Source organism: Phoca vitulina, unplaced genomic scaffold (genome assembly GCF_004348235.1).
Source record: "Phoca vitulina isolate PV1807 unplaced genomic scaffold, GSC_HSeal_1.0 scaffold14, whole genome shotgun sequence".
Taxonomy (NCBI): Eukaryota; Metazoa; Chordata; class Mammalia; order Carnivora; family Phocidae; genus Phoca; species Phoca vitulina.
In genome coordinates, this window is record NW_022589717.1 from 4,736,157 (window position 1) to 4,752,786 (window position 16,630).

Consider the following 16,630-nt stretch of genomic DNA (forward strand, 5'->3'; position numbering starts at 1 on the left):
ACAGTAATTAGAGACCCTATCTCTCTCCATAAACAAGAGAGGAGAAAGATATTTTTCTAGTCTTTCCTTGAGCAATCACTGAGCTACATGGACTCTGAAAAGGGACTCTCAATGTGTAGTTGTGAATAGAACTTAAAAAGAATCTGAGGTTTCTAGTAGTAGTAAAATGTAGTGTTAATTCATTTTCAAATAACTCTACGACTCTAGTTTTATTTTCATAAAGCACAACATCAATAGAATGATAAAGAAAAACAGAATTTAAGTATTTACTTGTGAGCCATGCATTTTAGCAATGGTTCTGAGGCCCAGAAATAGAGGGCTTTGTCTAAAGTTAAAAAATAAAAACAAGGGGCACCTGGGTGGCTCAGGCGTTAAGCGTCTGCCTTCGGCTCGGGTCATGATCTCAGGGTCCTGGGATCGAGCCCCACATCGGGCTCCCTGCTCAGCGGGAAGCCTGTTTCTCCCTCTCCCACTCCCCCTACTTGTGTTCCCTCTCTCGCTGTGTCTCTCTCTGTCAAATAAATAAAAAATCTTTAAAAAAAAAAAAAATAAATAAAAACAAAACAAAACTACCCCAAGATGCTACAGTGACTAGAACACAATTTTATTTTCAGTCCAGTATGACATTTACAGTATCCCTGCTTTTTAAAATTTCTCTAAGATTCTCACCAACAATGCCTCTGAAGCAGTGAAAAGCAGATTAAGGTCAAAATAAGCACAACTTCAGATCTCCCAAAACTTCTTTCAATAATCTCTTATAATCCTAAAGGGTGCTGCTTTCGACAGATAACCACAAGCAGGTTTCATGGCTTAACTTGTGTTAAGATATGGGGATTGGAATGAAAGATAAGGGGATTGGAATGAAAAGTGGAAAAAAATGATTTTCAAAGTGACTGAAGAAAGGTTTTTACATTGTTAGAGATTCCTTTACATTGCAGTTGCAAATATGAGGACTTAAGATAATTGATATCAAATAGAAACAAATCGTTGCTGCAGTGTAGCTGATACAACAATCGTTGCCTATTGGGCAAAAGTGTCTTGGGGTCCAAATGGACGTTGCCCTCACCCTACCAGAGATCCCAGGGGACTAGCTCAGCAATATGAATTAGAGACAGATCACAGATCACAGGGCAAATTTCTCCCTCCATTTATCCCAGTGGCAAAAACCAAAAAACAACAAAAAAAACCCCCCAGTGATTTAAACTTTGACGTTGTCCTTTGGCAACAGAAGATTTATAAAAGAAAAAAAAAAACAAAACAGAAAACCTTGAAACGGTAATACATGACTTGAGACCAGAGAGATAGAATTAAAAGGACAAAGTATTTTCCTTTTCAAATTGAATGGGGGTGGAACACGCAAATACAAATGACAGATGGAATGCCTCAAACAAATAGCTGGAGGTAGTTACACATGCATCCTATAAATCAACATCTTAACTATAATTTTGAAGTTGGAAAAAAAAATTGCACTGTTTACTTTCTCATCAGTGAAAGATTTGTTGTTTGGATTTTAAAATTTTTTTTAGATTTTTATTTTTTTAGATTGTAATTTAGAAAAACATAAAGTGCTTAAGATTTTATAAAGGGAGCCTGTATAATGATAACTTCATATGTATGTGTATGTATGTGTAATTACCCACTCACAGAATATTCCTTATTAGAGTAATTTTAATAATTTCTCTTGATCTTTATGTAGTTTTACTTCGTGACATTTCATTTGAAGGGCTGTTTTAAAATCTTCCTTAAATTTTATTTTATTTCAAAAACAAAAATCTACCTTTTTCTAGAAACAATAACAAAACTCTTTAAGAAGAACAATATTCCATAAACATTTTCACGCCTGAAAATATCTGAATCAATTTGTATCAAGTATCAATTTGAATAAAAATATAGGACATCTTCCCAGTATCTATATGCTTTCTACATATATTTATATTCAATTGTTTTTAAAGATTTTATTTATTTATTTGTGAGAGAGCATGGAGCAGGGGGAGGCGTAGAGGGGGAAGCAAATTCCCCTCTGAGCAGGGAGGCTGATGCGGGGCTCCATCCCAGCACCCTGAGATCATGACCTGAGCCGAAGGCAGACGCTTAACTGACTGAGCCACCCAGGGGCCCTATATTCAATTTTTTTTAAGGATTTATTTATTTACAAGAGAAAGAGAGAGAGAATGAGGCAGGGAGGGGTAGAGGGTGAGGGAGAGAGAAACTTTAGCAGACTCTGCACTCAGCACAGAGCCCGATGCGGGGCTCTGTCTCACAACCCTGAGATCACCACCTGAGCTGGAACCAAGAGTCAGATGCTTAACCTACTGGGCCACCCAGACACCCCTATATTTAATTTTTAAGTCCATGTTCATATTTTTACCAAAATTTAATCAGGAGAGTCCTGAGAGAACATATAGTACAATTTTTTTTCTTCAACAATCTATTTTATTTGTATAGTTTATCTCTGCTGTTTCTTTAACTTTGGTTACTCTTTCTGTATATATAAGTAAGGTATATATAATATAGTAAATGTATATTTAATATAAATAAACTTTTAAAGTTTGTTGCATATATGTTATATATATGATATAAATTATAAATATAATACTATATGATATATATCATATATTTATGATATATTATGTATACATAAATGTATGACATATGATATACATAGTATATATAATTTCTATAATTTCTTTACTTTTTAACTTCATTTAATGTTTAAAAATAAATAATATGCATATTTCCGGCACATTTATAATGAATATTATCTCAGCCTTGACAGAGCAGGAAAAGATAAACAACACAAGCTTTTACAGCAGCTTCTAGGCCATTTTAATTTAAAGAACATTTGGATATAAGATATAGTGCAGTCAAAACAACTAGACAATCAGTAGATCTGGCCTCAAGTTTTGGCTCTGTCTCCCATGGTTCTGTGACCTCAGGCAAGTTTTAAATATTCTGTGAAATGATGGCATTAGTTTCTTCTAGCTGAACAATTCCCTGACTCTAAATTTAATGCATTTATGAGAGATGTACAGCCAAAATTAAGGAATGGAACCTTTGCAAGTTAGTAAGAATCATGATGTATTGGCATGGGTTAATTTTCCAATCATTTGCTACAGTCGACTAATATTTGTGGGAAAAGAATTTTGGCGTAACATCGTAACATCAATAAAACTCATTTTTCAAGTTGAGAAAGAACCAGCACAAACAAGTGGGAATTCCGGGTTTCAGAAAAAAGGCAGAAAGCTATTTTAAAGTAGCCTGTTGTAAATCATACCCAGAGAAGGTATAAAACAAGAAAGAGATAAAAACTTAAGACAGTTATTTCCTTCCCGAACAACAGTGATTCCCTTCCCTGATCTTGTGGCTCCTGAAAATACCATGAGGACAGGGACTAATATTTTTTAAGGTCAAAACAAAATTTGCCAACCTCAATTGAAATGAAATTGTTTTTGAGAATTATATATTATAAAGGAAGTTATCTCGGTTGAAAATTGCAGCATATTAAAACTTTTAAAAAGTTGACAAACTAATTCTGAAAGGTTTCCAGGAAGGAAATCTCTTCAGACATACTCCATTCCACTAATTCTAATTTTTACAAATGAGACCTACTTAGATGTTTCCTAGTTGGCCAAAGAAAAACAAATACAGCAGTTTTTTCACCTCTTGTGTGTTTTAAAGATCATTAATTTGTTCTATTTCAACTTAGTTTAGACAGTTTTCTTTGGAGATTAATACAAAAAAGGTTGTTAAAAGCATGATTCATTATTGTAATTTAAGAATATCTTAATCAAAGTCATTTACTAACACATCACTGGAATTTCATGTATCAATCTGTCAATTCTCCCATCTATAGGTGTCTTTGGAAAACACTGTGAGTTGAATAGCTACGGATTTGAGGAGTTATCATACATGGAATTTCCCAGCTTGGATCCCAATAACAACTATATTTATGTCAAATTTTCAACTATTAAAAGTCATGCTTTACTGCTTTACAACTATGACAACCAGACAGGGGACCGGGCTGAGTTTTTGGCCCTTGAAATTGCTGAAGAAAGACTAAGATTCTCTTATAATCTAGGCAGTGGTACATATAAACTCACCACCATGAAGAAGGTGTCAGATGGACATTTTCACACCGTGATCGCCCGGAGAGCAGGAATGGTAAGACATTTCATTCTATGTTAAAGCTTGTTTACTTGTTGTACATCCGGTCAATCAAGCCTTCAAGTTAAAGCATGAATTGAGGTGCAAATATGACCAGTTTTGTTATGAACTACAGCAGCAAAGAGGTAATGTCTTTCTTTTGCTCACGACAACTATTTGGCACAAAAAACAACTTGTCTCAAAAACAACAAAATGTAGCAAAATAAAGAAAACATCCTAGTGCATAAACATTTCATTTTATACATTTCCTATATGTGTTTACGGCCACGTCAGAACTGTACTTAAAATGGCTACTTTTCTAAGTATCCCAGCCCTAACTGAAGAAACAATTTGAAAACAAATGAAAAAAACTTTCCTACAAATAAATTATTGACAAAAGATGATACTAATACATATTCCAATACAGTAGTGAGTAATTCTTACTGTACCAGAACCTCAATGTGCTGTCATCTGTGAGGTCTACAACATGGTATGAAAATGAAGTTTTTGTTTGTTGACTATCTAAGGTATTCTCAGAATTATAAACTCAGTAATATTAAAGATTTCCATATTATATTCCATTTAATTATATGGCTCTCATATTACAATAAGGTGGTGCATATTTACTTAGTATTTATGTTCATTAAACAATATTTTTCTTTATAAAGGAAAATGCATGACGTATTTTCCTTATTAGGGTTTGAAAACATTTGAGATAGAGCAATAGAATGGAAAGACTTATTTATTTATGTATTCATTTATTTGCCTTCCCAACTATCTCTTCATGGATCCCCCCATTTTCAACAACAATCAAGGGTTTTTGAAAAAGTGATTGCTAACAAAAACTATTTTAAAATATTTTTGGATTTTACATCAGGGTTTTAAAATTATAACTACTCTTTAAAATTTACATTTCACCCTTCAAAAGAAATAGAATGAAAAAGCATAAAGTCATATGTTAAAATAAAAATTAGCCAAAAAAACCCAAAATACATGCTCTGAAATAATTTTTAAATGAAGAAACTTGGGATCTAAATGATTATAGTTTTATCTCTTAGCTCTGTGGCAATCTGAAAAATATAAAAAATATTATAATGAGTTATATGGTTCTGAAACTGATCAAATGAATCATATATTTGTCTGATGATACAAATATTTTTAACACTAAATTTTGGGAACACTTTATATTGTTGGACTACATATAAACAACTTGCAGAAAGAACATAGAAAATGTTTTTTACCATGTTTTTGCTATTTTTTCTGTGATCCATAGTTTAAAACAAAAATTTTTGTGCCCTTTATAATTACAAGTTTCATAAAGGCATAGGACAGAAGCAATCTTATTATGTTAATTTTTTTTCTGACAAATATAGATAACAAGCAGTCTTTGTCAAAGGACAAAATTCTCCATTTGTTTTTCCAGAGTATTTTAAATCCATGTGCTTTGGGGCTTTTTTAATGACATCAGCTATAATGGTTTTTCTCCCCTCAACTCTAACATAAAATAGGAAAGAAGATTTAAACAACTTTTTAAATACAGAAATATTTTCATACAAGGAAAAAAAAAAAAAAGAGAATAGTGATGGGTCTAAAGATGACCAGATAATCGTATCATCACCATCAAGGTTAGATGTCCTGATATTCATCCACAGATATCCCCATATCCACTGTGTTGCATTCAGGGTTCTGCCAGGTTATTAGATGTAGTCTATTGAAATATATGTGAGAAAACAATAAAAGCATCAGTGAAAATTTATGAATCATTTTCATTATATGTTGTCTTCCATTTTCTTATGCAGGTGTTAATATTCTGTAATTATAACTTTTTTCTAATATATTTAATTTATAAAATTTTTACTTAACAAAATTACCCCTAAAATTCTGAAAATAAGATCAAAACAAGAATAAAATTTAGTAACAATAATTGCAATTTAGAGCATCAATGTTTGTAAAGTAATTTATTTAAAAAATCTACTTGAAAAGTACTCATTTGGAACTTTGATTTGATAGTAATTCAAGGTGGCTTTGTTTATTGAAAAAGGGTTGAACTGAAAATAAAAATTTGGTTTATAAATGGGAATAATATCTCCACATTTTGATATTAATGCAAAGATTAATATAAATCATATCTAAAATTTTATATATTTGATATTAAATAGGTGCTTGATAAATGTTAGTCATCCTGAGTTTCCAACAGCACTGCCCCATATAGCCTTTTGAGGTTAAAAAAAAAAAATCTTTTACTTAACCTCAATAAAGTTTTAATTATGAGTAGTGCCTAAAAAGTCACACTGACTTCAGTGAATCCTAATAGGGGTATAACAAACAAAACTTGGAAATAATAATTCTTTAGGTTAGTAGTAAGTCAGTATGTTCATTTCTGCCTGAGATTTTTAAAACCGGCCTAATACCAAACTAGTATGCTCAGAGAAGGACCTCTAGGAGAATACAGATTTAGAGAATTCCAGCATTCCTGACTATCAATTTACCCCAGCATTATCAAACCTGACAGAATTAGAACAAACGTGTGGCGTCTGCTGTCTATATTGTATATCGGGGCTTCCATGAGCCACAATGATTTACTAATAATGACAGGACCCTAATGGGGCATAGAAGGTAACTCACCCCAATCCTCCGAGCATATGTGAGATAACCAAATTGCTGAGGTGTGGTCAACAGACGTTTATGTAGAATAGATGGTTTTATCTGATGACCTCCCAGGTCCCTTTACATTTCATGAAGATTTAATTCTATTGAACTAGCATTTGGGAGCAAGAGGGAGAGCAAAGAAAGAGGTACTGTGTGTATGCCAAAAGGGATAGAAAAAAAGTGCTTTCAGTTCATTTGTAAAGTGTGGCCATAGTCATCAAGTTTTAAAGAATACCAAATGTGGAAAAAAAATACCTTTGTCATTAGTTCTTCAGTCAGAGGAAAAAAATGTCATCCAATTTTAAAGAACATCCAAAATAAGGCCCCTACTGGATTTTGAATCTGTCATTTTCTGCAGTTCAAAGGGATTTTGTTAGAAACTGGCAAAATCATTAACTTCTCAGCTTTGAATCATTGAATAGACAGGATAGAAACATCTCAATTTACAGCAGTACTGGTAGAAAAATTCAACGGTAAGAGAAAGCACATTTAACTCTGAAGATTAAATTGCACAAGCTGCTATTCAAATAAAACTTGCCCTCTGGCGTTCTTTCTTTGTGCTGTATCAAGAAGCTTTTAGAAAATAAGAAAACTATATTAACTATTAAGATTGACCTTTCGAAATACGATGCCATTATGTAAGATGGGTTCTTTTTTTTTCCTATTTGAGACATTCATAAATATCTATGTGATATTCTGTAGTTTGTGATAGCTTTAGGGATCTCTAGAATGGAGGGACACTTTGCATAGTATACAAAGAGGGATGTGTAAACATTTTGTTTTAGAAATAAATTAAAGGGAATTGTGCTTAAGTCAAATAGTCAATATGAGCGACACAAATTGTATCTCAAAAACCTGATATTGCTTTTGAGACTGAATGTCACTCAATTATTATAGAACACTGGAAAAAAATTAACTATTGAAAGAATTAACTAAATGAGGCATGAAATTCTTGACACAGAATTGGAAGTGTGTTTCCTAAAAATATTAGTATTTATTATAATTGCCTTGAGAAGGTGGCCGGGAAAAGATTTACATGGCTCATGAGAATTTATTGTATGGAGTTTATAATCAATTCTAATAATTAACTGATAGAAAAATCTTTGAATATTTTAGCCAGTAATATTTGATGCACAAAAACTATAAATTGACCCCATTCTTTATTTTTGAAATGCTAGATATTTAAGATACACTTTTACAAATGTCCCATCCAAATATAATTTTTTATGGACAATCTCTAAAAAATAATATCCACCATTGATAAACATTGGATGTTAAGGAAATGAGTCATTTCCATATGTAATAATTCAGGAAGGCAGAGAACCTGATACTTTTGCATATAAGTCAGGTGTAATGTTAGTCAACTCGCTCAACCTCCCTGTGCTGTTTCTGACATTTGCTTTGCTTTTATTACAATTAACCTCAAATGAAAACCATTCTTAAAAATTAATACTTGCATAGTATTTATATTTTTATTATATAATTGGATTAGCCCTGCTTGTGGCATTCAAGTAAATTTAAGTAGAACCCTTTACTGTTTGCCTTGGGAGAAACCCTTAGTCCTCCTGTACTTCTGGATTTGGGGTTAGGCATTCTCCTGTGATTTACTGGCCATGTTCTGAAATACCACATTGTGAATATCATCCTTATAATTTCACTAACTAAAATTAGCAAAGTTTTGTCACTTGCAGAATTTTACTGCAGTTTGGGGAACGAAGGAGGGGCATTACAATAGCATTGCAGAGCACAGGATAACATGAATATGCAACAACCTTGGTCTTAAACCAGACCACAGCCATCTCTAGTGGCCGTTGCTCAATATGGAGAAACCTGACTTCTGTCATATTCCTGAATCTTGTGACCACGATTTGATAACTCCATTTATTGATCACATCGAGTATTCAGCATTCATATGTTCTAGTAAACAGAAGAGTTTTGTCTCAGGGGTATGCATTTCTTGGAATGCAAAAATAGTTACTGTTAGTTGTAATTTAAATATTATTGGGGAGTTTCTACTGTATCACAATAGATAATAATGCATTCTAATAATGCATAAATGCACTGTAATACACTATTTATAAATAAAGATTCTTATCATAAGTGGAAGGGGCATCTAACTGACTTGTTTACTTTGTCTCAAACTTTATTTTTAATACAAGTATAATAATTTTCATAGATTGCTCTAATAGTATTTACACTGTGCTTTGAAAATATTTTTGTAAATACGACTAAAATATTATTGGAATAAGGCTTCTGAAAATCAGAACTCTAATGTCTTTTCATTTGTTAGAATAGCTGGATAATACCTTAAACAGGTTTCTCAAGATTGTAACCCCAGGAAGCTGTCCCATATGTCCCATAAGCTTCCTGTATGATATTGTAAGAGACATTAATGGCATTTATAGTTTTTCATTTATAAAACAAAGGGGCTGGAGAAGATTTTTCAAAGTACCCTCCCACCTCTTATATGTAATGCTTTCACAGTTTTAGACATGTGAAAGAAATATGTGTCCAAAATTTGATATTGTAATTGTACTATGTCATAATATACTAATTGTTATCACAATTTCAAAATCATGTCCATGTAAAAACAAGTGCTGGGTAGTGTTGGCTGAAAAGGACAATGGGGATGGCAGAACCCAAGATGAATGTTTCCTTCTGCTTTATAGGCAGCTTCCTTAACTGTGGACTCTTGTACTGAGAACCAAGAACCAGGGTACTGCACTGTCAGTAATGTGGCAGTTTCAGATGACTGGTGAGTAAAATTATTAGTTTGATCTTTATTATTAATTGACATTAAAAAGGAAATTACACCGGGACGCCTGGGTGGCTCAGTCAGTTGAGCGTCTGACTCTTGATCTCAGCTCTGGTCTTGATTTCAGGGTCATGAGTTCGAGCCCTGCATTAGGCTCCACACTGGACGTGGAGCCTACTTAAAAAAAAAAAAAGAGGAAATTATACATTTAAAGATAATTGTATTATGCTAAGTGTTATAAAAGTGTACAATAGTTTATCCTCAATTTTCATGCTGTAAAATAAAAAGTTAATAACTTGTGTACAGAATATGTAAAAATGGTGTGAAATGAAGCAGTAGAGATGAGTATAAAGCTAGAGGAAGGAAAGACTAACGTAGCCTATACTCTTTGAGATGATTCATGAAATCGTTGCATGTGACTTGGGTCCTGCAAGGTTAGGCTAAGGACCCCACTCGTTTTAAATACCTTCTCTGAAAGTTGTATGTGACAATTATCCACAGATATTTTTCAATGGCACCTGAAGCTGAAACACAGCATTATGTCATCTAAAACATAAGTGATTTTAAAAGAAATAGCAACAGAGAAAAATAAATATCGACATACCATCCATGGTATTAATTAACTTATTGACATCGTTATCATCTTGTAATGAAGAAAAAATATAAACTAACATTAATAATAGAGTTGTCACTCTTTCTACTGCACTGTATCTTCCTTCTGATAATATGCTTCCTCTTGCAAATTCAACATTGTTTTATACATCCCATTTGACTAACTGAAAATGTCATTTCCATAAGTTTTATTATTTTTCATACCTTGAAAACCTAATAATCCTGTAGAAATCTGTTAGAAGATATGCACCAATAGGAAATATTTTTTTTAATTAATTAATTAATTTTTTTTTTTTTAAAGATTTTATTTATTTATTTGACAGAGAGATAGAGAGCACAAGTAGGCAGAGAGGCAGGCAAAGGGAGAGGGAGAAGCAGACTCTCCACTGAGCAGGGAGTCTGACATGGGGCTCGATCCCAGGACCCTGGGATCATGACCTGAGCCGAAGGCAGACGCTTAACGACTGAACCACCCAGGCGCCCCAATAGGAAATATTTTCCTTCAAATTTACCACGCTATAACACATGCCAGAAAAAGTTATGTTCGCTGTTTTTAAAACTAAACATTCTACTGAAATCTATCATGTTGGAACTAATATACTTATCTTTGCTTTCTTATGTAGGACTCTTGATGTTCAGCCAAATCGAGTCACAGTTGGAGGTACCAGATCGCTAGAACCGATCCTTCAGAGGAGAGGACATGTGGAAAGCCATGATTTTGTTGGGTGTATAATGGAATTTGCAGTCAATGGAAGGCCTCTGGAACCCAGCCAAGCTTTGGCCGCACAAGGCATCCTAGATCAGTATGGCAATTTTATTTCTTACTATTTTAAAGAAAAAATGCACAAAATTTTCATAATTGAGCATCCAAAGATGAGATTATTGTGCCTAAAGCCCTAAAAGCATCAAATGTTTTACATTGTTTTGAATTTTAAATATTTATTTATAGTTGCGAAATTTTGTTTGGCATAAAATGTGATATTTAGTTAGAGAGTTAACTCTTGTTTTCTGGAGTCTAAGAAAAACTATGTATGCACGTATGCTTGTATATGCTTCACGTTACCTTAAGTAGTTGTTGGGAAGTTTATAATGACTTAAGTAGAGTAAATCTCACAGAAAAGAACCTGGCATATAATAATAATATATAAATGTTAGTGATAATGTATGCCAAAAACAATTTGACATTAAATAGTTTTAGATACAAACGTGTATATTTTCAAAAACTTGATACATCTTTAACAAGCAATAATTTGATTAATTATAAAATATTTTATTTATTGGGCCCCTCAGTGTTTCTCAAACATAGTAGGTATACTTTCACTTCAAGACTTTCTTACTTTCTGTTTCCTCTGCCTGGAATGGTCTTCTACCAAATATGCTTTGCTCTTTCAATTTGTTTAGGTCTTTATACAAAGATGGGTCCTTCCTTCACTGATGAATCCAGAGGATCCAGCAACACCGCCCCCACCCCCAAAAAGCTCCCAATACTCTGTCTATCTTAATTTTCCCATAGAACTTTCTTCATTCTAACATACCCCACATTTATCTAATTTTTGTTTTATTTTGTTTTTTGACTGTATCCTCCACAAGGAAAAATAAATACTCCATGAACATATGGATTTTTTCATCACTTTACCCCCATGCTTAGAATAGTATGCTTGTAATTGGCATACAGTAAGCATTCAATTAGCATCAGTTGAATGAGTTGTCTGGGAGGAGATGTGTAAGCAAATAAATATGTGGCCCTTAGTAACATTAACCAAAGATGTCCTACTCCAACAAGAATTCATTCAAAGAAGAAATTATCACCTCTTTTTATGTATTGTGTAAGATGTCATTTTGTTTAATTTTCTCCTTTGTGAATGAGGCAGAACATGTGTTACAGGACAGCTCCTAATTTGAGGAGATGCTCCAAATGTAGTTGTAACTTGAGTTTCAAAGAAGTGAGTGCATAAAACTCAGCAAGTTAATAAAAGTTTATATCTGATTTTAACGAATGCCCTCACACACTTTATTTTGTGCCTTACGAGTCTTTATTACGATTTCCTTTTAGATGTCCTAGACTGGAAGGTGCTTGCACTCACAGTCCCTGCCAACATGGTGGCACGTGTATGGACTACTGGTCATGGCAACTGTGTCATTGCAAAGAAGGACTAACTGGAAAATACTGTGAAAAATGTATGCAAGCTGTTTTATCTTTTGCAGGATATTATAATAATCATGAAAAGCATAAATATATGCTCTTAAATATGTAATTGTATTCAAAGAATTGTTTTCATTCTAAATGCTGAAAATATTAAATGGGAATAATTGGTAAAAATATAGTGACATTTTCTACTTATTTTTTAACTTGAAGAGGAGTGATATTCTTTTAGAATTATTTACCTAAATTTTTAATTTCCATTTTATGAATTTATTACCATAGTGAACCTAATTGATGGGAATGTTAGACAATTTATAAGGTCGAGGGCTAACCCAGGTTTTGGCTTAGTATTATCTGCCTGTAGGGGATATTTCTCCAGTATATATTTCTTATGTGGTAGAAAAGTGTAAGTACTAAATGACTGGATACTGTGTTCGAACATCATACATTGTCAGTGTAATCTATTATAATTAAGGGTGATACTTGCATTTTATTTTATTATTTTATTTTTTTAAGATTTTATTCATTTATTTTGAGAGAGAGAGAGAGAGGAGGGGCAGAGGCAAAGGGAGAGAGAGAATCTCAAGCAGACTCCCCGTTCAGCACAGAGCCCATCGCAGGGCTCTGTTTCATGACCCTGAGGTCATAACTTGACCCAAAATCAAGAGCCAGATACTTGGGTGCCTGGGTGGCTCAGTTGGTTAAGAGTCTGCCTTCGGCTCAGGTTATGATCCCGGAGTCCCAGGATCGAGTCCCAGGATTGAGTCCCTGGATCGAGTCCAGCATCCGGCTCTGTGCTCAGCAGGGAGTCTGCTTCTCCCTCTGACCCTCTCCCTGCTTCTCCCTCTGACCTTCCTCCTCCTCCTGCTTTCTCTCTCTCTCTCAAATAAATAAATAAAAATTAAAAAAAAAAAAGAGTCAGACACTTAACTGATTGAACTACCCAGACGCTCCAATACTTGCATTTTAGTTTATAATTATTAGAATTGGTTTTGAGTCTTTTTATTTATTTTATTTTATTTTATTTTATTTTTTCAAAGATTTTATTTTATTTATTTGACCGACAGAGAGAGAGACAGCTAGAGAGGGAACACAAGCAGGGGGAGTGGGAGAGGGAGAAGCAGGCTCCCGGCCGAGCAGAGAGCCTGATGCGGGGCTCGATCCCAGGACCCCGGGATCATGACCTGAGACGAAGGCAGACGCTTAACGACTGAGCCACCCAGGCGCCCCGGTTTTGAGTCTTTTTAAATCTTTTTATTGTTATTTGCTTTTAAATGCTAATACTATTTTTAATAAGACATTAGTGGTGTTCAAGCCATCTTTCGAACATGGCATTCTCTAATTTTAAGCTGTGTATCCCACTAATCCTAATGGGGTTTCTTTTATAAAATTTGCTTTATTTTCAAATATGGAGTTACTATGCTTTATTTTCAAATATGTGATTACTACTTAAAGTCATTGCAGTTATTTGACCACTTCTTAAGAAGTCTTGATTCTATTAAAGTATGAGAATGAATAGAAATTCATGATCACATTAAGGATATAATGTAGTTGAAAAGATCTTACTAGAAGAAGGTACAATTATGTTTAATTTCAAGGATAAAATCAAAACATAAAAAAAGTATGCTGTCACATAATATTTTTTTATCATAGTGAGTATTTAGTAAGTAAGAACCCAATTATGTCTGGAATATGAAATGAGTCATTGGCTTGAGAAATGCCTGAGGTCCTTTTTTTAAATTGAGATAGAACTCACATACTATAAAATTCACCTTTATAAAGTATACTATTCAATGCTGAAACCCTTTGGAGTTCATTTGCTTTATGTCCTTTCCTTAGCTATATTCACTGTCTTCTAAAGTTCAGTAGTGTGGACATTTTATCACATTATGATAAATTATAATTATACATGACAATTACATGTAATGATAAACTAAATTCTATGTGATCATATGATTATTACTACTAATAAAGTTGCTACAAATATAAATATTTGATTGTGCACTTCTTTGTCCAAATTTGTAATGTGCTAGAGGCTTAAGATTATAAATCATTTAACTGTGAAACGTATATTCATTCGTGAATTTTGGAAGCACAGTAAAACTTATTATAAACACATTTTTCAATTCCATATTTTTAACAGGTGGTATCTCTATGGGTATTCATGACTTATATCATATATCAAATATGTTAATGAATATTGCCCAAATGATTAATGCTTCTGAATTGGATTTAAGTGTTTGAAATTAACTTACACAATAATTCACAAGTGGAAATAATTTTTTTCAAGGGGAAGATTGGGGAACATTGATTCCAAAATTTTTTTATAGTTTTTGTCACCTCTAAAAACTATTTAAGAAGCCAAATGGACACATTCATTTTTCCCTTTCTTCATTGGCTTTCAGCTATTACTCCTGACACTGCCTTATCGTTAGAAGGCAAAGGGCGCTTGGATTACCACATGAGTCAGAATGAGAAGCGGGAATATTTGTTAAGACAGAGCATACGAGGTGCCATGTTGGAGCCTTTTGGTGTGAACAGTCTGGAAATAAAATTCAGAACAAGAAGCGAGAATGGCATTTTAATCCATATCCAAGAAAGCAGCAATTACACTACTGTGAAGGTAAGATAAAAGCTAATGGTGACTTCATTTGATTAGACCGCCTGCTGTGTCATGGTTTAAATCACTTCGCCCATAATTTCTGTCCTTTTCTTTACAACCCATTAGAGTTCCGACTAATGCTGGGCACTATTCCAATATCATCTATCTTAACTATTCCCCAGGCATTGGCCAGAGTAACAAAGATCTGAATGGTTTGGTTTCTAAACACTTTTGTCTTGGTTTCGAGTAAAGACCACTGCTAGGTAGGCCAGCATAGAAAGAATTTGTTGCAATCTGTTTTGTCAAATAAAAATTTATATTGCTTTTATTTCTCTACTTTTAAACAAAGTAAAACAAAAAGATAATGTGTCTTTGAGATTTAAAAAAAAAAAAAAAAGTCTCCAAAAATTATTCCAAACACTAATATGCTTATATTAATTGGTGGGACTAGAATAAGGAAAAACATTTTTAAATTATCTGGCTTTATTCTGGAGCATATAGCCAATTCACTATCTTTGGAATTATTGTAAGTTAAATCACAGCTGAGTTCTCCAAATAATTTCTAAATAAATTATTTTTAAACATTCTATTTCATGAGAACAATGTATTGACTTATCATTAGACTTTTACATAATATTTTCACTATAAATGAAATGCTAAACTGGTGAATAATTTCCTTAGAGATACATTTTCCTTCAGCTCTTAGCTTTCATAATTTCTATCAGTCTGCTTTCTTTCCCACAAATAAGACTTCATCTTTTAAATCATCAGTTTCTTTAGTTTAGTTATCTTGACTGATTTCTATTGATATCACTTTGATATTATAATACTACTCATAATTTTTATATGAATTTTGGTAAATTCTGAAGAACATAAACCCATATTTCCTATATTATTTTCACCTATAAATCAATGTTTTGAAAATTACTAGGAGCTTAGTTCATGAAGACAAAAGGCAATATACATAGCAAATTACTAGGTTTAATTCACATAAAATACTAAAAATAAAAACAGATGTTCACCTCTAAACTTCAACCTCTTTATTCTTAAAATTTCTCTCCATCCAAGTCAACTCTGGTTGTTATGGTGCATGCACGTATCTTTAATAAGTAGTACAAAAAAAATCTTTCTAAAATTCTCACAATCCTCATAGTTAGGTCATTCTTGACTGAGGTTGATGTTTATCCCTCCCCCACCCCAGGGGACATGTGACAATGTCCTGAGGCAATTTTTTCTTGATGAAATGTTTTATTAAAATGCTAAAAACATTTTTTTTCCTCCTTTTTCAATCTGGAGGTATTTTTTATTGTCACAGTGGGGAAGGGGCGCTACCAGCATCTAGTAGGTAGAGGTCAGGCATGTCACTGAACATCCTACATTGCACAACACAGCACCCCACAGCAAAAAAATATGGAGTCCAGAATGTCAAGAGTAATGAGGTTGAGGAACTCTGCTCTAATCCAGTACAAAATAACATCTTCAGGTTATAACTTTACCTCCATTATTGAAACAAAGAGCCCAGTTCAGAATGAATAAAGCTACTGCAAAACAAAGCCCATTGTATTCTATTATTATTTGGTGTTTATAATTTGCACTGGAAAGTGTATCAGAACCTAAGAAAGTAATGAAGTCCAGAAAGAAGTAAACCTTCACAGTCTATGAGAAACACTTTTTTTATATGCGTTGAGAGGCTTTGACATTGAGGTCTGTGCATTATCTGTTAAGC

At 33.3% G+C, this 16,630-nt stretch overlaps 1 protein-coding gene across 1 annotated transcript in view; it reads left to right on the top strand.

Moving 5' to 3' along the window:
* Positions 1-16,630, top strand: part of FAT4 (FAT atypical cadherin 4) — a 174,968-nt gene that overhangs the window by 150,000 nt on the left and 8,338 nt on the right. Inside the window, exons 11-15 of the mRNA XM_032412791.1 lie at positions 3,854-4,161; positions 9,462-9,547; positions 10,783-10,962; positions 12,213-12,337; positions 14,708-14,925. Of these exons, the coding sequence (XP_032268682.1) occupies positions 3,854-4,161; positions 9,462-9,547; positions 10,783-10,962; positions 12,213-12,337; positions 14,708-14,925 (917 nt within the window). The remainder of the gene's footprint in view (positions 1-3,853; positions 4,162-9,461; positions 9,548-10,782; positions 10,963-12,212; positions 12,338-14,707; positions 14,926-16,630) is intronic.